Source organism: Carcharodon carcharias, chromosome 1 (genome assembly GCF_017639515.1).
Source record: "Carcharodon carcharias isolate sCarCar2 chromosome 1, sCarCar2.pri, whole genome shotgun sequence".
Classification (NCBI taxonomy): domain Eukaryota; kingdom Metazoa; phylum Chordata; class Chondrichthyes; order Lamniformes; family Lamnidae; genus Carcharodon; species Carcharodon carcharias.
In genome coordinates, this window is record NC_054467.1 from 162000292 (window position 1) to 162023220 (window position 22929).

The window sequence follows — 22929 nt, forward strand, 5'->3', positions numbered from 1 at the left end:
TAGCACAATTATGCTAAATTATAACATTTTTCCTGCTTGACTTTGAAATCCTACATGGTTTTAGTCAACTCTTATTTTTCATGCTTAATATCTGTCCTCTCCCATGAGGAAATTTATTACATAAAAGCCACTACAAAAACATAACTTGCTTCACATGAGCGCAAAACCTAAATTATGGAAAACCTGCATGGTATTCATCTGTTCTATTTTTCACCCTAGCTCAAAGGTTACTTTAGGATCAGGTAGGAAAATTAATGATTATGAAACCAAGAGCAGATATAAAAACTTTGTTCACAGTTTTGAATAATTTTTCTATTGATTTTATGAAGTGGATGAAAAAATGTATTGTTAAGCAGTGGCTTAAGCAGTTGGCCATTGCTACTTCCTCTTAATAATCCCAGTATGGAGATGCGGGGATGAGAGGCCACAGCAACAGTCACATGCAATCCTATGGAGGTGCTCCCCCAACCTCAGCAGTGGGCCTTCCTCCCGACTGAGGGCTCCAGGATACGACGTCCTGCCAGGCTAGAGCTGCCAGGCCAGCAGCTCCTGCACTTGGCAGTGTCATGAAAGAGCCTGCGGCTGCGACTGCTGCCAGAAATCCCTGAGTCCCAGGGTTGCAGAGAGACCTGGGAAAAAGTTAAGTGCTGTTGGTGGGGGTCTCGTGAGGTGGGGATCGATTGGTGTTGGCAGCAAGGGCAGTGGGTGGCTGTCAGAGACCAGCCTCATGTCCATGCCCTCAATCATGCACAGATTAGTGCAGATTGAGGGACTCCCCCCACTGCTCCAGCTGATATGCAGCCCACACAGTTTAACCAGTCATTCAGAACTTCCAGTGGAGGCGGGAAGGCATTGGGTATCAGTCCTACTGCTAACCCACCTAATTTTCAGGCCCTCTGGCATTCTTCTACGCCTCCTGTGGGGGCAGAAGAGATGCGATTTTTCAAATGAGAGATTGGACATAGGACCAAACTTCCCTCAAGGGTGGACGTAAAAGATCCCATAACATTGTTTGCATAGGAGCAAACATGTTCTTTTTACTTGGCCAACATTTATTCCTCATTCAACACCACCAGAATTAGATTGCCTGATCATTCACCACATCGTTATATGTGGGACCATGTTCTACAGAATTTGACTTCTACATTTACCTGCAAAATAAAACTATAATTCGAAAGTAATTCATTAGCTATAAAGCGCTTTGGAATAACCTGATGACACAAATGGCACTATATAAAAACAAGGGGCAGAAATTTTCGCTCAGTGGGCGGGAGCGCACCTGACCCACTCGAGTGTGAAATGACACGCGTTGACATCGGCTGAGCTTGCTGACACCAACACACAGTCGTGCAATAGCTTGATTGGCAGGCGCGCGCCGGACAGGCGAAAAGGCCAAGCGGCCTTTGCATTCTTTTGGAAACCGCATCCACGGTGGGATGAGCTTTCCAACAGCAAATAAAAATAAAATAAAAACTTTAAATTTTCACGAATAACCTGTCCCTGCTCACCTGACAGAGTCACATGAGGGGACATGTTTTATTACATGTTTATTTTTTAAATTGTTTTTCTTCATATCTCTTCACCTCCTTGAGGCAGCTCTGTTCCTCAGGGAGATTACGCAGCGCTCATTCACATGCATGCATGAAGGTCACACTCGGCCCGCACGCCCTCCTCGCCCCCCCACCCCCGCACAGGCAGAGCTTAGTACTGCCACTCGTGTTTCACGCTGGGCGGGCATTAATTGGCCTGCCAGCGTGAAATCGGGGTGCGGTGCCAATCGTGGGCAGCAGTCAGCTTCCCAACCTCCTCCGCCTGCCAAGGGCAAAATTCTACCCAAGTTCTTTCTTTCTAATTCTCCCATGAGGAAGATGTTGTAAATTATAATGAGGTCTGATCTAATTTAATATAAAGCCGGTATACCAACCTGAAGTTAGATGGAGCAGTATGTGGTCTCAGGACTCCCTGAGTCTGACTGTGGTCTTGTCTGTAGAGGGGATTCTTATAATCTATTTGATTTTTCCACAAGTGAGGCCATAGTGAGTGAGTTTTCTCCTGAATTCTGTCATGAGAAACAATCATAAAAGTTAACACATCCAACACTTGGGGAAAAAAGATGGTTAGAAAAAAAATCAGAAAATATAGTTATCAAGCTGCAACTGGGAGCAATCTTCTGCGTTATGGTTGACTTTGCCATATTGTTGGTGTTCTACCACAATAAGCCATTATTAAAATACCCGCAGATTCCCGATACAGGTTCTCCTTTACAGCTAAAGTGTTAAGAGGAGAGACATAATTTGTGTGTTAAGGTAATAAAACAAGAGAAAATTTGATTTGGTTTATATTGCAGGGATGCAGGATTTTCATTGCAAGGTCAGGTTGGAAAGGCTGGGGTTGTTCTCCTTGGAGGAAAGGAGTTTGAGGAGAGATTTGGTAAGAGGTGTACAAGACCATTAAACCATAAGACGCAGGAGCAGAAGTAGGCTATTCAGCCCATTGAGTCTGCCCCGCCATTCAATGAGATCATGGCCAATCTGATAATCTTCAACTCCAGTTTCCTGCCTTTTCTCCATAGCCCTTGATTCCCTTACTGATTAAATTATATTTAATGACCCAGCCTCTACAGCCCTCTGCAGTAAAAAATTCCACAGATTCACCAGCCTCTGAGAGAAGAAATTGCTCATCTTTGTTTTAAATGGGTGCCCCCTTACTCCGAGATTATGTCCTCTGGTCCTAGACTTTCCCACAAGGGTAAACAACCTCTCAGCATCCACCCTGTCAAGCCTCCTAAGAATCTTATATATTTCAATAAGGTCACCTCTCATTCTTCTAAACTCCAATGAGTACAGGCCCAACCTACTCAACCTTTCCTCATAAGAAAATCCCTCCGTACCCAGGATCAACCCAGTGAACCTCCTCTGGACTGCCTACCATGCCAGTATATCTTTCCTCAGATAAGGGGACCAAAACTGTTCACAGTATTCTAAGTGTGGTCTAATTAGTACCTTGTACAGGCTTTGCAAGACTTCCCTATTTTTATACTCCATTTTCTTTGAAATAAAGGCCAGCATTCTATCTGCCTTACTATTACCTGCTGAACTTGTATGCTAGCTTTTTGAGATTCATGCATAGAGATCCTCAAATCCCTGTGCTGCAGCTTTCTACAGTCTTTCTCCATTTAAATAATATTCAGCTCCTCTATTCTTCCTTCCAAAGTGCATACCCTCACATTTTCCCACATTGTATTCCATTTTCCAAGTTTTTGCCCATGATTATGATCATCACAAGTTTATGATTAAGATTACGTCTGTATAGATAAGGTAGACAAGGAAAAACGCATATGGTACAAGGACTAAGGGTCACAGATTTAAGATTTTGTGCAAGAGATGTGGGAGAATGTGAGGAAGAACTATTTTACACTGTGAGTAGTAATGGCCTAGAACTTGCTGCTCACAAGGGTAGCGGAAAAGGAATCAGTCAATGATTTCAAAAGGAAATTGGATGGGCACATGAAGGAAATAATCTTGCAGGGCCACAAGCAGGGCATTGCTCCGTGGGGAGCTGGCATGGATTCATTGGACCAAATGATTTCCTTCTGTGCTATAAATGACTCTATGAAACCATGTGAAGAGCTTTGTGAATTCTGTCTTATTTCTCAGGTAGAAAATTAATAGACCATGTAGAGTCTTGCTCTATTCCGCCCAGTTACTTAAAAAGAACCAGAGAATGAAAACATTCTTTTGACAATGAGCATGCTGCCTCTTCCAGCAATAAGTGACTACTTATGCAATTCATCGGGCAGAATTTTGCCCACGAACGGCATGCGGGCCCCACCAGCTCGGCGGCAGGCAGGCAGCCGACCTCCACCACTGAAACAGGGCCTGCTACCATTTTAAGTGGGCGGGCCAATTAAGGCCCGCCCAGCGGCATCCCCGACAGAAAGCGCTTTTCGCTTCCTGTGCGGGGGTTGGGGGAGGGGGAAATTCCCCAGCTGTCAAAGTGTGCTCTTTCCCGCGCGTGAAAGAGCACACTGCTCCCTGAGGTAAAGTCCTGTCTCAGGGAGAATACTGACAGTGTCAAAAACATTAAAAATAGAAACATTAAAAAATTAACATGTCCCCCTCATGTGACAATGTCACACGAGATGGGACATGTTAATAAAAAATCCATACACTTTATTAATTTTGTACAAAATGGACACGAAACTTCATCCCACCAGTGAATGAAGTTTCATGAATAATCTGGGGGTCCTGGCCTGCCGGCCAGTCTTAAGCTTGGACAGGCGGGTCTTTAAGTACTTTAACTAACCTGTCAATGGCCTCAATTGGCCATTGACAGGTCAGCAGGCAGACAGCTGATTTCGCTGTCCGCCCACCTTCCTAAAAATTTAAACGGACCAGGATGACGTCGGGGATTCCTCCCAACATCATCCCGCGTCATTTTCCCCTCGGCGACCGGGCCCCGCTCCCAAATCGCCAAGGGGAAAATCCTGGCCATGGTCTATAGAACACAAGACATACTTAACATAAAATATTTAACCATCATTAATTTACTTAAAATGGAGTGTATCTAATTTCAACACAACCTGTTAAGGGATAATTTTACAAGTTTGTATTCTAGGTATGGAGCTTAGCATGCCAGAAGGGCAATGGGATTTCAGCTGCTGAATCACAAAGTCTTCTATCCAAACCTATGGAAATATCAAGGAGGTGTGTATATCTAAATTACCAATAAGTGCAGGTAGCCATATAGCACTAGAAGCACAAATCCAGAAAACTATATTAATTGGTCTCCGTAGAAAATATCAGAGGTTAAATTAAAGAAACCACAAAATGAAAGTCATGTTAGTAACAAGTTAAAAAAAACAAACAAAATTATAACTACTTCTACCACAACCTTAAAGAATGGCAATCTGTCTAGATCCAAAGTACTTGAAAGAAAGTATGGTAGTTTCCCAAATATCAAAGTGTGGAATACAGACCACAATGATTTCATATTCAATTCCTTGTTGGAGTTGAGTTAGCTGAATGGCCTCTACACTTGCTTCAGTGTTTCCAAGGGGGTGAAAAATCAACCAGGGTTCATTCCACAGATTACTATCCAATGATCCATAAGAAAGTGCTGATATAGGCGTGTGATAAGGGCAGGGTCTAGCAGGCTGGAGGCCATGTACAGTCATACATTAGCTCAGGCATGAATTTGGCAGGGTACCGACGAACCTATGGAACTGCTTCTCAACATATGGAAAACCATCCTGGCAGCAAGTAATAGACAACTTCAAAACACACTAGCAGCATAGACCATAGTTGCAGGGCTAGTGGAAGTTTAATGATCTCACCAGAAATACCAAAGTAAGGAGCATGGCATAATACACTGCACAGCAATAAGATTAAACTGGAGTAGAATGAATAGCCCTGTCCCACTCATATAGTATTATGGTACTGATGTAGCCATGCATGGTTGCTTAATATGCTCAAGTATTTATTAACATCCTCAACTGCAGGATCCTCTGATTACAACTTCTATGTGCATGTATGGTGGTAGCACCTTTGGACACCTATGTGATAAATGTGTATCTGTGTCTTTCATGCCATCCAATGTCAAGTATTTAATGCATTCCATTGCTTTGACAGAAGACTGCATGACAAGAGGAAGAGAGAATCCTGTTACAATCATGAAGTTTATAAGATTGTTATGTTTTGAGATGTTATGTTAATAATTTAATGTAAAAATGAAGGGGTCATGTGAACTGTTCTAAAGTCTGCTTGACAGCAGGCTCGGTCGGTTTGATTGTTAGAGATTAAAGGGTTCTCAGATTGTTTTACAGGGAAGAAGATGCAAGGTTTTTACACTTGGAGACAATGGCAACCACCTGTGTGCTATGAATTTTCAAAGTACCAGAAAAGTGTTGAGCATGTCGGGTCGTAAACAGTTGTGCTTTAAGCTGTTCATCTAATTCCAAGAGCAAAGAGATCTCAAAGATAGCTAATCAACATTTCGACCCGGATACAAGGCCCATGTGATTCAGGGGTTCATAGAAATGGGCTTTGAGAGGGGAAGAGTTTCTAAGATATCTCTGAAAACTCTCAGGCACAGTGAGAGAGAGCAGCTATAGGCATCAAGAAGCTGTGGTTCACCACGCAGGAATGCAGTTTGGAGCTGGAACTCAGTTTGAAAAGACTATATTCATAAAGAATTAAAACAAAACTGGAAGATTTGCCTAGCTTGTACTAGAAGAAAAATTTGCAGGGAATTGCGAAGGACAATTCTGAGATTAAACGTTTCCAGGCTGTGAAAGGAAAAGAAGGGATGGAAACCCTCAGGAGCTAAGAATCATGTTGGACTGGTTCACAGAGAATTGAATGTCACTTAAAAGAGAGTGTAACATTTTTTCAATTCATTTTATGGGATGTAGGCATCGCTGGCTGGGCCAGCATTTATTGCCCATCCCTAATTGCCCTCGGGGAAGGTGGTGGTGAACTGCCTTCTTGAACTACTGCAGTCCATGTGGTGTAGGTGCACCCACAGTACTGTTAGGGAGAGAGTTCCAGGATTTTGACCCAGCAACAGTGAAGGGACGGCAATATATTTCCAAGTCAGGATGGTGTGTGGCTTGGAGGGGAACTTCTAGGTGGTAGTGTTCCCATGTGTCTGTTGCCCTTGTCCTTCTAGATGATAGTGGTTGTGGGTTTGGAAGGTGCTGTGTAAGGAGACTGCAGTGCATTTTGTAGATGGTACACATTGCTGCTACTGTGCTTCGGTGATAGACAGCGTTAATGTTTTTGGATGTAGTGTCAGTCAAGTGATCTGCTTTGTCCTGGAGGATGTCAAGCTTCTTGAGTATTGCTGGAATTGCACTCAGCCAGGCAAATGGAGATATTCCATCACACTCCTGAATTGTGCCTTGTAGATGATGGACAGGCTTTGGGGAGTCAGGAGGTGAGTTACTCGTCACACGATTCCTAGCCTCTGACCTGCTCTTGTAGCCACAGTATTTATATTGCCAGTTTCTGGTCAATGGTAACCCCCAGGAAATTGACAGTGGGGGATTCAGTGATGGTAATGCCACTGAACATCAAGGGGCAATGGTTAGATTCTATATAGTTGGAGATGGTCATTGCCTGACGCTTATGTGGCACAAATGTTACTTGTCATTTGCCAGCCCAAACCTCGATATTGTCCAGGTCTTGCTGCATTTGGACATGGACTGCTTCAGTATCTGAGGAGTCGTGGATGCGGCTGAACATAGTGTGAAATACTCACTTCTGATCTTATGATGGAAGGAAGGTCATTGATGAAGCAGTTGAAGATGGTTGGGCCTAGAATACAACCCTGAGGAACTCCTGCAGTGATGTCTTGGAGCTGAGATGACTGACCTCCAGCAACCGCAATCATCTTCCTTTGTGCTAGGTATGACTCCAACCAGTGGAGAGTTTTCTCCCTGATTTCCATTGACTCTAGTTTTGCTATCACACTCGGTCAAATGTGTCCTTGATTTCAAAGGCAGTCACTCTCACCTCACCTAGATACATATACCTGATAGTGTTACTTTTCTTAATTACAGTAAAAGTTCTGTCGTTTTTTTTGTTCATTCACGGGCTGGGCCAGTATTTATTGCCCATCCCTAGTTGCCCTTGAGAAGGTGGTGGTGAGCTGCCTTCTTGAACCGCTGCAGTCTCTGTGTTGTAGGTACACTCACAATGCTGTTAGGAAGGAGTTCCAGAATTTTGACCCAGCAACAATGAAGAAACGATGATATATTTTCAAGTCAGGATGGTGAGTGACTTTGAGGGGAAATAGGCTAAAAGGTAGAGATAAAACAATGGATGGAAATACATTTAAAAATAATGGAAATAGGTGAGAAAAGAAAAATCTATATAAATTATTGGAAAAAAGGGGGATCGGAAAGGGGGTGGGGATGGAGGAGAGAGTTCATGATCTAAAATTGTGAACTCAATTTTCAGTCCAAAAGGCTGTAAAGTGTCTAGTCGGAAGATGAGGTGCTGTTCCTCCAGTTTGCTTTGAGCTTCACTGGAACATTGCAGCAGGCCAAGGACGGACATGTGGGCATGAAAGCAGGGTGGTGTGTTGAAATGGCAAGCGACAGGGAGGTCTGGGTCATGCTTGCGGACAGACCGAAGGTGTTCCGCAAAGCGGTCACCCAGTCTGCATTTGGTCTCTCCAATGTAGAGGAAACCGCATTGGGAGCAGCAAATGCAGTAGACTAAATTGAGGGAAGTGCAAGTGAAATGCTGCTTCACTTGAAGGAGTGTTTGGGCCCTTGGACAGTGAGGAGAGAGGAAGTGAAGGGGTAGGTGTTGCACCTTCTGCAGTTGCATGGGAAGATGCCGTGGGAGGGGGTTGAGGTGTAGGGGATGATGGAGGAGTGAACCAGGGTGTCCCGAAGAGAACGATCCCTGCGGAATGCCGCCGGGGCGGGGTGGTGAAGGGAAGATGTGCTTGGTGGTGGCATCATGCTGGAGCTGGCGGAAATGGCGGAGGATGATCCTTTGAATGCATAGGCTGGCGGGGTGATAAGTGAGGACAAGGAGGACCCTATCATGGTTCTGGGCGGATGCGCGGGAGATGGGCCGGACACAGTTGAGGGCCCTGTCAACCACCGTGGGTGGAAAACTTTGGATAAGGAAGAAGGAAGACATGTCAGAGGAACTGTTTTTGAAAGTGGCATCATCAGAACAGATGCGACAGAGGTGAAGAAACAGAGAGAATGGGATGGAGTCCTTACAGGAAGTTGGGTGTGAGGAGCTGTAATCGAGGTAGCTGTAGGAGTCAGTAGGCTTGTAATGAATATTGGTGGACAGTCTATCACCAGAATTTGAGACAGAGAGGTCAAGGAAGGGAAGGGAAGTGTCAGAGATGGACCATGTGAAAATGATGGAGGGGTGGAAACTGGAAACAAAATAATAAATTTTTCCAGGTCCAGACGAGAGCATGAAGCAGCACCGAAGCAGTCATCGATGTACCGGAGAAAGAGTTGTGGGAGGGGGCCGGAGTAGGACTGGGACAAGGAATGTTCCACATACCCCATAAAGAGACAGGTATGTACCATGCAGGTACCCATAGCCACACCTTTTATTTGGAGGAAGTGAGAGGAGTTTAAGGAGAAATTGTTCTGCGTGAGAACAAGTTCAGCCAGACAGAGGAGAGAGTAGTGGTGGATGGGGATTGTTCGGGCCTCTGTTCGAGGAAGAAGCGGAGAGCCATCAGATCATCCCAGTGGGGGATGGAGGTGAAGAGGGATTGGACGTCCATGGTGAAGAGGAGGCGGTTGAGGCCAGGGAACTGGAAATTGTTGATATGATGTAGGGTGTCAGAGGAACCACAGATGTTGGTGGGAAGGGACTGGGCAAGGGGAGAGAGAATGGAGTCAAGATAGCAAGAAATGAGTTCCGTGGGGCAGGAACAGGCTGACACGATCGGTCTGCTGGAACAGTCCTCTTTGTGGATTTTGGGTAGGAAGTAGAAGCTGGCCGTCCGAGGTTAGGCGACTATCAGGTTGGAAGCTGTGGAGGGAAGATCTCCAGAGGAGATGAGGTCAGTAACAGTCCTGGAAACAATGGCTTAATGTTCCGTGGTGGGGTCATGGTCCAGGGGGAGGTACGAGGAAGTGTCTGCGAGTTGACGCTCAGCCTCTGCGAGGTAGAGGTCAGTGCGCCAGACAACAACAGCACCACCCTTGTCAGCAGGTTTGATGACAATGTCAGGGTTGGACCTGAGAGAACGGAGTGCAGCAAGTTCAGAGAGAGACAGGTTAGAGTGGGTGAGAGGAACAGAGAAATTGAGACGACTGATATCACGCCGACAGTTCTCAATGAAAAGATCAAGAGAAGGTAAGAATCCAGAGGGAGTGGTCCAGATGGAGGGAGAATATTGGAGGCAGATAAAAGGATCCATTGAACGGGGAGAGGACTCCTGCCCAAAGAAGTGAGCACAGAGACGAAGGCAGCGGAAGAAGAGTTCAGCATCATGCTGAGCCCAAAATTCATTGAGATGAGGGCGTAAGGGTGTGAAACAGTCCTTTGTTCAGCATCGGAGAGGGGAAGGGGACAGAAGGATGGGCAGGGGTGGAGGGTCCTGGATGGGCGTTGGTGTCTTTTTCCTTTTGTCTATGACAATTTTTGGCAATCTCCACCTATCACTGACCCTCTATCCAGCTCTACTTGTCCCACCCCCCCTTAAACCAGCTTATATTTCACCAATTTTTCCTTTGTTCTGTTGAAGAGGCATACAGACTCGAAACGTTAACTGTGTTTCTCTCCGCAGATGCTGTCAGACCTGCTGAATTTTTCCAGGTATTTTTATTTTTGTTTTTCTATTGAGTCAGTCACTCACTGTTACTGAAGGACGCGCTGTTCTGCAGTTAAGTTCAGATAACTCTGGCAAGGACAATAGATGCAATTGGCAAGATGTTGACAGATAGGAGGCTTCTCCTGTAGTGAAATCTACCCTCACTGGCATCTATGCATTCTCTGCACCGCAGGCTTGCAAGTGGAAAGTTTAATGTAAATCTTAACTTCCGAAGTTATCCTTTCGCTGTAATAAGACATGTGGCCACTGGAGGGCGGGTCAGATCATAAAAAAAATCTTTCTACAACTGAGTTGATTATTCTAAAGAATGTTTGTTCACAGCCTTACTAAATGCAGACCCCCAAGTTTACACCAGGTGAGACAAAGCCGTCTGGAGTCGTAAATGTTACTCTACAATAAATGAAGCACACAAAACAGGATAGAATGAAGATAGCTCAATACAACCAGTACAACATCTGTCCCCATAGTGTTAAAAGTAAAGAATGACTGTGATTTAGCCCAAATGAACATGTTGTCCCACTCAACATAAAAGTACACTGCAATAGTTTCCACTTTGTGCACAATGGGGAAACTACACCGAAAATGTTCTGGTTAAGTTAGGCTTCAAATTTCCACTAAAATTAATTTGCACAATTACAAAAGTAAAATCTTCCAAAATGAACCAACACAATCAAACACTGTAACAGGACACAATTGCTTAATTTTCCTATCATTAAAAAAATCCTTGATGTATTTAAGAGCTGTAACCTGGTGCAATTGTATTAATGCATCTGAAAAGGGGCTGATCAACAAAAATAAACATTTTTGATAAAGGTGTCCAGTCCTCGATATGTGAGTAACCTGATTTAAAATAAGTGAGACAAAAACTATACTGAACCTTTTAAAGTTTCATTGACACTTGTTAGTCAGTTTCTTGGTAAATTAAATGTTGATATGAAAAATCTTATAAACCAAACCAACTAGTGTCTGTGCACCTAAGAAAATTAATGCAATTTGAAGAATCTTCCTGAACCAGTGGAATTGCTGGAATGATGCAGTTTTGACTTCGGTGGCACGTGGCTGGTTTTGTGGACAAGGCCCAATTCGGGCAAACTAAACCCTGAACCAATATAAAAGATTGAGGAAATTACGAATGCAAGTGGTTCTCAACATAATTCACATTTTAAATTCCCCATCTTTTTCATTGGATTGACCACTTCTGCCCCAGTTATTGATAACTAACAGAAATGAGTGGAAATTGAACACAGCTCCCCTCTATCTCTCTGTATCCTGACCTACCACCCTGGGTAGTTGTTTGCAGCCTTTAGCTGTCTGACTCACTCTTGGTGACTATGTTCTGATTGGTTTTTAAACCAAGTATCTTTCACAGCTACCTGCGAGATCGTAGAAAGATACTTAAAAGATGCAGAGTGTTTCCCTGAAAATCTAGCCAAAGTTAATCAACTGTACATTGCTTAAGTCTCAGAGAATAGAACTTAACATCTCACCACTTTAATTAACATGCATCTACTTCCTGATCCACAACCCAACATGGGACTGTCTTATTTATACCATTTGTGGAAAGTTTTTGCTTTAAAAAAACACATCTTAAAATAATTCCCGTCCTCCAAGACTTTTTCATGTCAGTATGGCTCATTTGGTAATAATAGTGCCTTTAAATCAAAAGGTTGTGAGTTTGAACTCTAACCTCAAAGTTGAGCACATAACGTAGGCTGGCATTTCAATGAATGGGTCTTCCATGGTCAGAGGTGTCACCTTTCAGATGACTGGAATGGCTGGATGAGATGGCTGGAATGAAACTATGGCTCAGTCAACCTTTTTCAAATGAATGTAAGAGATCCCATGGCATAAAGGAAAAGGTAGGATATTCTCTCAGTGTGTTCAACATTCTTCCCATACACAAATTGACCCCCTATGGTGACTGCATTTCAAACATTAATTTTTTGGTTGAGAACTATTTCTATACATTCTGAAGAAATGACAAGGAAATAGAAGTGCAAATTATTTCTGTTTCATCTAGAAGAAGCTGGGAAGAGTGTCTTGCAGTCAGCATCACAGTCTGCACTGGAGTGTTGCTTTGGGAGTTCGGTGATGAGGGAACAAGGTGATCCTTTGAGTACCGTGAGTACGGTCGGGTAAGTATTTACTACTAAAATCGCTTATAGTTTTTAAGGTCTTATTTTGTGGTTCATTGTTTGTAAGGGCTATATTCTGTAACAACGAGAAGCAGAGAAGAAGGGCCCTAGAGTAACTGATATTATTTAATATTAAGTATCTTCCAAAAGGTGTAATTTAATTTAAAGGGGTAAGTCATGGCAGGAGAGCTCAAAGCCGTGGGAAGCCGGGAACATTTCTAGTGCCTGGGGCCAGCATGAATGCGGGGAGTGTCTCCAGCTGCAGCTCCTGGAAGCCAGGGTTTCAGAGCAGGAGCGGCAGCTGGGGACACTGTGGAGCATTCACGAGGCAGAGAATATCGTGGATGGCATGTATAGAGAGGTGGTCACACCACGGGCTAAGAGTCCACAGAGAGGAAGGAAATGGGTGACCACCAGGCACAGCAAGAAGACTAGGCAGGTAGTGCAGGGATCTCCTATGGCTATTCCCCTGCAAAACAGATATCCCACTTTGGATACTGATGAGGAGAAAGGCCTCTCAGGGGAAAGCAGCAACAGCCAAATTCATTGCACTACTGTTGGTTCTGCTGCACAGGAGAGGAGTAAAGAGTGTGAGAATGCAATAGTTATAGGGGGTTCAATTGTAAGAGGAATAGATAGGCATTTCTGTGGCTGCAAATGAGACTCCAGGATGGTGTGTTGCCTCCCTGGTGTTAGAGTCAAGGCTATCTCAGAACAGCTACAGGACATTCTGAAGGGGGAGGGTGAACAGCCAGTGGTCGTGGTACACATTGGTACAAACGACATAGGTAAAAAAAAAGGGACGAGGTCCTAAAAGCAGAATATAGGGAATTAGGAAGTAAATTGAAAAGTAGGACCTCAAAAGTAGTGATCTCAGGATTACTACCAGTGCCACGTGTTAGTCAGAGTAGAAATAGCAGGATATATCAGATGAATACGTGGCTGAAGAGATGGTGTGAGGGGGAGGATTTCAAATTCCTGGGACATTGGGACCAGTTCTGGGGGAGATGGGACCAGTACAAACTGTGCAGGTTACACCTGAGCAGGACCGGGACTGATATCCTGGGGGGATTATTTGCTAGAGTGGTTGGGGATGGTTTAAACTAAAATGGCAGGGGGATGGGAATGTATGCAAGGAGTCAGAGGAGGAGGAATTAAGGACAAGAACAAAAAACAGAATGGGGAATAAGAAAAGTGATAGGCAGAGAAATCAAGGGCAAGAATCAAACAGGGCCTCAGTGAAAAATAGTGGGAATGGGACAAGTAATGTTAAGAAGACAAGCCTAAAGGCTTAGTGTCTTAACGCAAGGAGCATTCGCAATAAAGTGGATGAATTAACCGCGCAAATAGATGTAAACAGGTACGAAATAGTCAGGATTATGGAGACATGGCTGCAGGGTGACCAGGGATGGGAACTGAACATCCAGGCGTATTCAGTATTTAAGAAAGACAGACAAAAAGGAAAAGATGGTGGAGTTGCATTGCTGGTTAAAGAGGAAATTAACGCAATAGTGAGCAAAGATATTGGGCAGAATTTTGCCCTCGGTTGGCGGGTGGGCCCCACCGGCTTGGCAGCAGGCGGGCAGCCAAACTCCGCCGCCGAAACGGGGCCTGCCACCATTTTGAATGGGCGGGTCAATTAAGGCCCGTCCAGCGGCCTGCCCAACAGGAAGCGCTATGTGCGGTGAGGGGGAGGGAGTGCGGTCTTTTGCGCATGCTCATGAAAGAACACACTGCTCCCTGAGACTAAATGCTGTCTCAGGGAGATTACTGACAGTGTCAAAAACATTAAAAATAGAAATATATAAAAATTATTAACATGTCCCCCTCATGTGACAATGTCAAACGAGATGGGACATGTTAAAAAAAAGGACTTAAACTTTATTAAAGTTTTTAAACACAGACATGAAACCTCATCCCGCCAGTGGATGAGGTTTCATGTATAATCAGGAGCCCGCTGGGGCTCCTGGCCTGCTCGGCAATCTTAAGGTTGGATGGGCAGGTCTTTACTTATTTTAATGACCCTGTCAATGGCCTTCCTAAAACTTTAAATGGACCGGGATGACGTCGGGGGTTTCTCCCGACGTCATCCTGTGCCATTTTCCTGTTGGCGAGCGGGCCCCGCCCCCAAATCACCAACGGGAAAATTCTGGCCATTAGCTCCGACGGTGTGGAATCTGTCTAGATAGAACTGAGAAACACTAAGGGGCAAAAAAACTTTAGTGGTTGTACATAGACCCCCAAACTGTAGTGATGATGTTGGGAATGGCATTAAACAGGAAATTAGAGACGCATGCAATAAAGGAACATCTATAATTATAGGTGACTTTAATCTGCATATAGATTGGGCAAATTAAATTAGTAACAATACTGTAGAGGAAGAATTCCTGGAGTGTATACAGGATGGTTTTCTGGACCAATACGTTGAGGAGCCAACTAGAGAACAGGCCATCCTAGACTGGGTATTGTGTAATGAGAAAGGACTAATTAGCAATCTAGTTGTGTGAAGCCTCTTGGGGATGAGTGACCATAATATGATAGAATTCTTCATCAAGATGGAGAGAGATGTAGTTGATTCTGAGACTGGGGTCCTGAATCTTAATAAAGGAAACTACGATGGTATGAGGCGTGAGTTGGCTATGATGGATTGGGAAACGTTACTTAAAGGGATGATGATGGACAGGCAATGGCAAACGTTCAAAGAGCACATGGGTGAACTGCAACAATTGTTTATTCCTGTCTGGCACAAAAGTAAAACAGGAAAAGGTGGCCAAACCATGACTTACAAGGGAAATTAGAGATAGTATTAGATCCAAGGAAGAGGCATACAAATTGGCTAAAAAAAAACAACAGACCTGAGGATTGGGAGCAGTTTAGAATTCAGCAAAGGAGGACTGAGGGATTGGTTAAGAAGAGGAAAATAGAGAACAAGAGTAAGCTTGCGGGGCACATAAAAACTGACTGTATAAGTTTCTATAGGTATGTGAAGAGAAAAAGATTGGTGAAGACAAATGTAGGTCCCTTACAGTCAGGAACAGGGGGATTTATAATGGGGAACAAAGAAATAGCTGACCAACTAAATACATACTTTGGTTCTGTCTTCACAAAGGAGGACACAAATAACATACCAGAAATGTTGAGGAACACAGGGTTTAGCGAGAGGGAGGAACTGAAAGAAATCAGTATTAGTAGGGAAATGGTGTTGCGGAAATTGATGGGATTGAAGGCCGATAATTCTCCAGGGCCTGATAATCTACATCCCAGAGTACTTAAGGAAGTGGACCTAGAAACAGTGGATGCATTGGTGGTCATCGTCCGAGATTCTATGGACTCTAGAACAGTTTCTACAGGTTGGAGGGCAGCTAATGTAACCCCACTATTTAAAAAGGGAGGTAGAGAGAAAACCGAATTATAGACCAGTCAGCCTGACGTCGGTAGTGGGTAAAATTCCAGAGTCCATTATAAAAGATTTAATAGCTAAGCACTTGGAAAACAGTGGCAGGATCGGACAGAGTCGGCATGGGTTTATGAAAGGGAAATCATGCTTGACAACACTACTGGAATTTTTCGAGGATGTAACTTGTAGAGTTGTTGAGGGGGAGCCAGTGGATGTGGTTTATTTGGACTTTCAGAAGGCTTTCAACAAAGTCCCATATAAGAGATTAGCGTGTAAAATTAAAGCATATGGGACTGGGGGTAGTGTATTGAGATGGATAGAAAGCTGATTGGCAGACAGGAAATAAAGAGTAGGAATAAATGGGTCATTTTCCGAATGGCAGGCAGTGACTAGTGGGGTACCGCAGGGATCGGTGCTGGGACCCCAGCTATTCACAATATATATTAATGATTTAGATGAGGGAATTAAATGTAATATCTCCAGATTTGCAGATGACACAAAGCTGGGTGGGAGGGTGAGCTGTGAGGAGGATGCAGAGATGCTTCAGTGTGATTTCGACAAGCTGAATGAGTGGGCAAATGCATGGCCGATGTAGTATAATGTGGATAAATGTGAGGTTATCCACTTTGGTAGCACAAACAGAAAGGCAGATTACTATCTGAATGGCTACAAATTGAGAGAGGGGAATGTGCAACGAGACCTGGATGTCCTTGTACACCAGTCACTGAAGGTAAGCATGCAGGTGCAGCAGGTGGTAAAGAAGGCAAATGGTATGTTGGCCTTCATAGCGAGAGGATTCGAGTACAGAAGCAGGGCTTTGGTGAATGTTGTGTGCTGTTTTGGTCTCCTTATCTGAGGAAGGATGTTCTTGCTATAGAGGGAGTGCAGCAAAGGTTTACCAGACTGACTCCTGGGATGGCGGGACTGACATATGAGGAGAGATTGAGTCGGTTAGGATTATATTCACTGGAGTTCAGAAGAATGAGGGGGGATCTCATAGAAACCTACAAAATTCTAATAGGACTAGGCAGGGTAGATGCAGGAAGGATGTTCCGGATGGTGGGGGAGTCCAGAACCAGGGGTCACAGTCTGAGGATATAGGGTTGACCATTTAGGACTGAAATGAGAAGAAATTTCTTCACCTAGAAAGTGGTGAGCCTGTGGAATTCACTACCCCAGAAAGTAGTTGAGGCCAAAATAGTGTATGTTTTCAAGAAGGAGTTATATAGCTCTTGGGGCAAAAAGGATCAAAGGGTATGGGGAGAAAGCGGGAGCAGGCTATTGAGTTGGATGATCAGCCATGATCATGATGAATGGTGGAGCAAGCTCGAAGGGCCAAATGGCCTACTCCTGCTCCTATTTTCTATGTTTTTATGTGGTGCTATACATAGTTGGTTGTCCATGGTCTGAACTGTGCTAATGCCATATTGAAAATTGCACACAATGACTCCCCACAGATGGCAGATAAGATCTTGACTAAAGCTGACAAAAAAAAACACAATAAGCCCTAAAAGTTCAACGATTGAAAAAAGAGCATTACTTAACAAAAAGGGGCTTGTACACAAGGAAATAAATATTTAATCTAACAGCTAGACTCCCTTTCAAAAGATAAAATCTTAGAATGCCTGAAGGGCCTTCTAAGCAGCACCCATTTTATATGGGTAATGAAGAAAAGCAACACTCTTAAATCGCTGACCCTACATTTTGGAACTTTAGTAAGTGAAGTTATCAGGAAAATATGATCATTTTCATAATGTTATTGGAATTTATCATATGGTAGGAATAGTGTTTGTTTGTGGGTGTGTGTGTGTGTGTGGGTGTGGGTGTGTGTACTTAATTGAATTAAAGACAGCTGGTCTGAAGGTTTTGATGTATCATAAGAGAAGCTAGGTTGAAATGTTAAACAGGTAAACATGGCTGGAGTTTTAGAATGTGAGATGTAAAGGGAAAATTTGCATTTTTAGATAAACCAGAGTAATTTGAATTTCAAAAGAGCAACAAATATCACTATCACACGACATTAAGCATTGATTAGCCCCTGTGTCTCTTACATTGTTAATATCTTTACCTACTCTACCCTGTACACATGGAAAGACTTCCTCTTCACATACAAAATCTTTAAGCATTTCTGCAACCTGCTGCTCAGAATTCCCTTGCTTCAGGAGTTGGTGTGAGGTTTTTTTTTAAGTGGTGAGACCGCAAGATGGCTTTGGCAGTTGCTAAGACTTGTCTGGGAGTTGAAGTTATAACTTGGATTGTTTTACAAAAGGCAAATAAAGCTATATTTATGGAATTGACAGATAAGTTACAATTAGGGTTACCTGCAGGGGTAAGGAAATCAGACATAATTGAAGGTATAGCACAGCATTTGAAACCGGAAGGAATACCTGAGAGACCGAGTTCTGCAAGGGGTGGTTCATTGGAATAGGCTCAAATTCAGTTGGAAATGAAAAAACTTAAGCTGGAGGCAGTAGAAAAAGAAAAGGAAAGAGAAAGGGCACTTCAAAGGGAACAAGTAGATAATGAGAAAGAGATAGAAATGCAGGATTCTGAAATGGATTTTCCTCTAATCAAATTGGATGAGGAGGTGCTTGAAAATGTAATTGTAATATAGAGTTATCTTCCAGACAAGTGTCAAAGTGTTGGGGGAAGCTATTGCAGTCACAGAAAGCTATTTGTGGGAATAAACTGGGGTGGACAAATCTGACTATACATGATGTGTATGCTGCAGTTTCATCTTCAATGAGTTAACATTCTTTTGGATTAAATCTCGGAAAATTATCTAAATTACAGAAAGAAATCAAATTCATGCTTCAAAATGATATCATTGGGTCTAGTTGCAGTAACTGGAGTTTGCCTATTGTTCTGGTACCCAAACCAGATGGAACACTAAGACTATTGAAAGCTGAATGCAGTGACAAAAGCGGATTCATATCCTATACCATGGTTGGAAGATTGTATTGAGAAAGTGGGACAATCAAAACTTATCACAAATGTTGACTTGCGAAGAGGATATCGGCAAGTATCATTATCGGAGATAGCACAGGAGATATCAGCTTTTGTGACGCCAAATGGACTATGTCAATTTAAAGTCATACCATTTGATATGAAAAATGCACCTGCAACATTTTAAAGGCTGACAAACAAAGTAATTGCAGGTCTGAGTAATTGTGCTGTTTATATTGACAACTTGATAGTTTTCATCAGACATGGGAGGAGCATTTACAGCATCTGGAAGAATTGTTTTGTCGATTACAAGAAGCTAATTTGGTGATGAACTTGGCTAAAAGTGAATTAGCAAAAGCACAAGTTACGTATCTAGGCTATGCCATTGGACATGGTAAGGTGCCTCCGAGAGATGTAAAAGTCAAGACTATCATGGATTTTCCTGTGCCTACAACAAAAAGAGAAATTTTGAGATTCCTCGGCATGAGTAGGTTTTACCAGAAATTTGTACCAGATTTTAGCAGTCTGGTTGCTCCATTAACCAAACTACTAAAAAAGAACAAGAAGTTTCAATGGACACAAGAGTGTCAGAAGGCATTTGAAAGTTTGAAGATTATATTAACTACAACACAAGTGTTGGCAGTACCCAATTACGCCAAGCAATTTAAGTTGGCCGTTGACGTAAGCGATGTAGGCACTGGAGCTGTATTGTGAAAAGATAATGAAAATGGAATTGTAAAACCATTTTTTTTCACGCAAGTTGACTGTACCACAGAGAAGATATTCAACAATCGAAAAGGAAACTTTGGGTCTTGTGTTAGCATTGTAGCATTTTGAAATTTATGTTGAAAACAATTCACCAGAAACAATTGTTTATACAGACCACAATCCTTTAAAACAAAAACAGAATTAGCACCAAAGTACTCACCCGCATGGGCCCCAGCTATGCCTGTCTCTTTATGGGGTATGTGGAACATTCCTTGTTCAAGTCCTACTCTGGCCCCCTCCCACAACTCTTTCTCCGGTACATCGATGATTACTTGGGTGCTGCTTCATGCTCTCGTCTGGACCTGGAAAAATTTATTAATTTTGCTTCCAATCTCCACCCCTCCATCATTTGCACATGGTCCATCTCTGATATTTCCCTTCCTTTCCTTGAACTCTCTGTCTCAATTTCTGGTGACAGACCGTCCACCAATATCCTTTACAAGCCTACCGACTCCCATAGCTACCTCGACTACAGCTCCTCACAACCAGCTTCCTGTAAGGACTCCATCCCATTCTCTCAGTTCCTTCGCGTCCGTCGCATCTGTTCCGATGATGCTACCTTCAAAAACAGTTCCTCTTCCTTAACCGAGGTTTTCCACCCACGGTCGTTGACAGGGCCCTCAACTGTATCCGGCCCATCTCCCGCGCATCCACCCTCATGCCTTCTCCTCCCTCCCAGAAACATGATAGGGTCCCCTTTGTCCTCACTTATCACCCCACCAGCCTCCGCATTCAAAAGATCATCCTCCGCCATTTCCGCCAACTCCAGCGTGATACCACCACCAAACACATCTTCCCTTCACCACCCCGGCGGCATTCCGTAGGGATTGTTCCCTCCGGGACACCCTGGTCCACTCCTCCATCACCCCCTACTCCTCAACCCCCACCTACGGCACCTCCCCATGTATACGCAAAAGATGCAACAGCTGCCCCTTCACTTCCTCTCTCCTCACCATCCAAGGGTCCAAACACTCCTTTCAAGTGAAGCCGCATTTCAGTTGCATTTCCCCCAACTTAGTTTACTGCATTCGTTGCTCCCAATGAGGTCTCCTTTACATTGGAGAGACCAAACGCAAACTGGGCGACTGCTTTGCAGAACACCTGCGGTCTGTCCGCAAGAATGACCCAAACCTCCCTGTCGCTTGCTATTTTAACACTCCACCCTACTCTCTTGCCCACATGTCTGTCCTTGGCTTGCTGAATTGTTCCAGTGAAGCCCAACGCAAACTGAAGGAACAGCACCTCATCTTCCGACTAGGCACTTTACAGCCTTCCGGTCTGAATATTGAATTCAACAACTTTAGATCTTGAACTCCTCCTCCATCCCCACCCCCTTTCTGTTTCTTCCCCCTTCCTTTTGTTTTTTCCAATAATTTATATAGATTTTTCTTTTCCCACCTATTTCCATTATTTTTAAATCTATACCTTTTATGCCCTGTTAGTCTTATTTCACCCCACCCCCACTAGAGCTGTACCTTGCGTGTCCTGCCATCCATTCTTAATTAGCACATTCTTTTAGATAATATCACCACCTTCAACACCTCTTTGTTCTTTTGTCTGTGACATCTTTTGATTATCTGCTCCTATCACTGCTTGCTTGTCCCTACAACCACCCCCCCCACTCCACCCCCCACCCCACCGCCCCCACCCCCAACTTCCCCCCCCCACCCCACCCCACCACCACCACCACCACCACCTTAAACCAGCTTATATTTCACCCCTCTCCTATTTTTACTCAGTTCTGTTGAAGGGTCATGAGGACTCGAAACGTCAACTTTGTTCTTCTCTGCCATTGCTGCCAGACCTGCTGAGTTTTTCCAGGTAATTCTGTTTTTGTTTTGGATTTCCAGCATCCACAGTTTTTTTTTATCACAATCCTTTAAAGTTTATGAATAAATTTCGAGACAGAAGTGCAAGGCTATTCAGATTGAGTTTATTACTGCAACCATTTAATCTACAGATTGTACATATGGTTGGACAAGAAAATCTGATTGTCGATGCATCGTTAAGAGTTTATAGTTAAAGGAAAATTAGACATTTAAAACCTGGACAGTGGACTGGAATGATTTCTGTTGATACCAAGAATTTCTATATATATTGTTATGATAGTGCATGCATCTGGTAATGTAATAGTCTAGCAAGTATCAGAAGTAATGTAAAATGGGTAAAGAAAATGAAGCTGTCTTTTTAAATTATGACGGTTCATTTTTTGTAAGGAGGGGGGGTGTCAGGAAAATATAATAATATTCATAATATTACTGGAATTTATTGTAAGGTAGGAATTGTGTGTCTGTATGTGTGTGTTGGGGGGACACATAACTGAATTAAAGAAAGCTGGTCTGAAGGCTTTGATGTATAAGAGAGGCTAGGTTTGAAATGTTAAACAGATAAACATGGGGTGTAAAGGGAAAATTAGCATTTTAGATAAACCAGAGTTATTTGAATATCAAAAGAGGTGGTCAAATGTTATACTTAGCCAGAAGAAGCCAAGCAGTGTGTTTATTTTTCCCAAAGCTTACTGATAAAATTGGTACTATGAAAGATTTTTATTATTAGAAAAGTAGAGCTGAAAAGAGATATTGGGACAATGGGGTTTACATTAAAAAAGGAGAAACTTGTATAAAGGAGATGAGGTTATGTGTAAGAGGAAGGCGTTCTAAGATCCAACAAGAGGCCTCCAGCCTCTAAGCCTCACGTTGCTGTCTATACGAACTGAAGTCAAGAAAACTCACTTTGAATTCGACTGTTCGGGATATCGTATTACTTTGCCTGGATCTTTTAAAATTTCCATGTTTAACTGTTGCCTTAACGGAAATGTAACTGGGAGCTAGATTAGCTAGGGGAGCTTGGAGTTATCATGGTAGAAATTTGTAAGCCTATGTATGTGCTTAAAATCATTTTTTATTAATAAAAGTTTAGTTTTGTAAGAAACCTCGGTGGTCTTATTGTTACTGAATTCAAGGTGCTCATCTCGAAATACAAATTGTAAGATAGTTGTGCCAATTGTTTCAAGTTTCCCTCTGGGATTTGAACAGCTCAGCATTTATCATCTGCTGTGCCACAACAAAGTACATGAATGTACCATTGCCCTCTGCTTCCACAGTGTTGTCTGGCTAAATAACAGCACATTCAGCATTTTAGGTGAACAACAAAGCCCAATTCACTGAGCCTAGTAGCAAACCCTACTCGCATGATTGGCACTGGCAACACAACTTGTGGAATCAGCCTCACTATCTCAGCTGGCTAAAGAAATAAATTGTACCTTTGTTGTGGACAATTCAAACTTATGCAGCTGTTACATAAAAATTCAGACGAACTGATGATTAACAGAATGAATGCATAATGGCAAGCCATAAA

At 43.2% G+C, this 22929-nt stretch overlaps 1 protein-coding gene across 1 annotated transcript in view; it reads right to left on the bottom strand.

Moving 5' to 3' along the window:
• Positions 1-22929, bottom strand: part of mtmr7b (myotubularin related protein 7b) — a 129563-nt gene that overhangs the window by 13917 nt on the left and 92717 nt on the right. The window contains exon 12 of the mRNA XM_041188124.1: positions 1925-2059. Within this exon, the coding sequence (XP_041044058.1) occupies positions 1925-2059 (135 nt within the window). The remainder of the gene's footprint in view (positions 1-1924; positions 2060-22929) is intronic.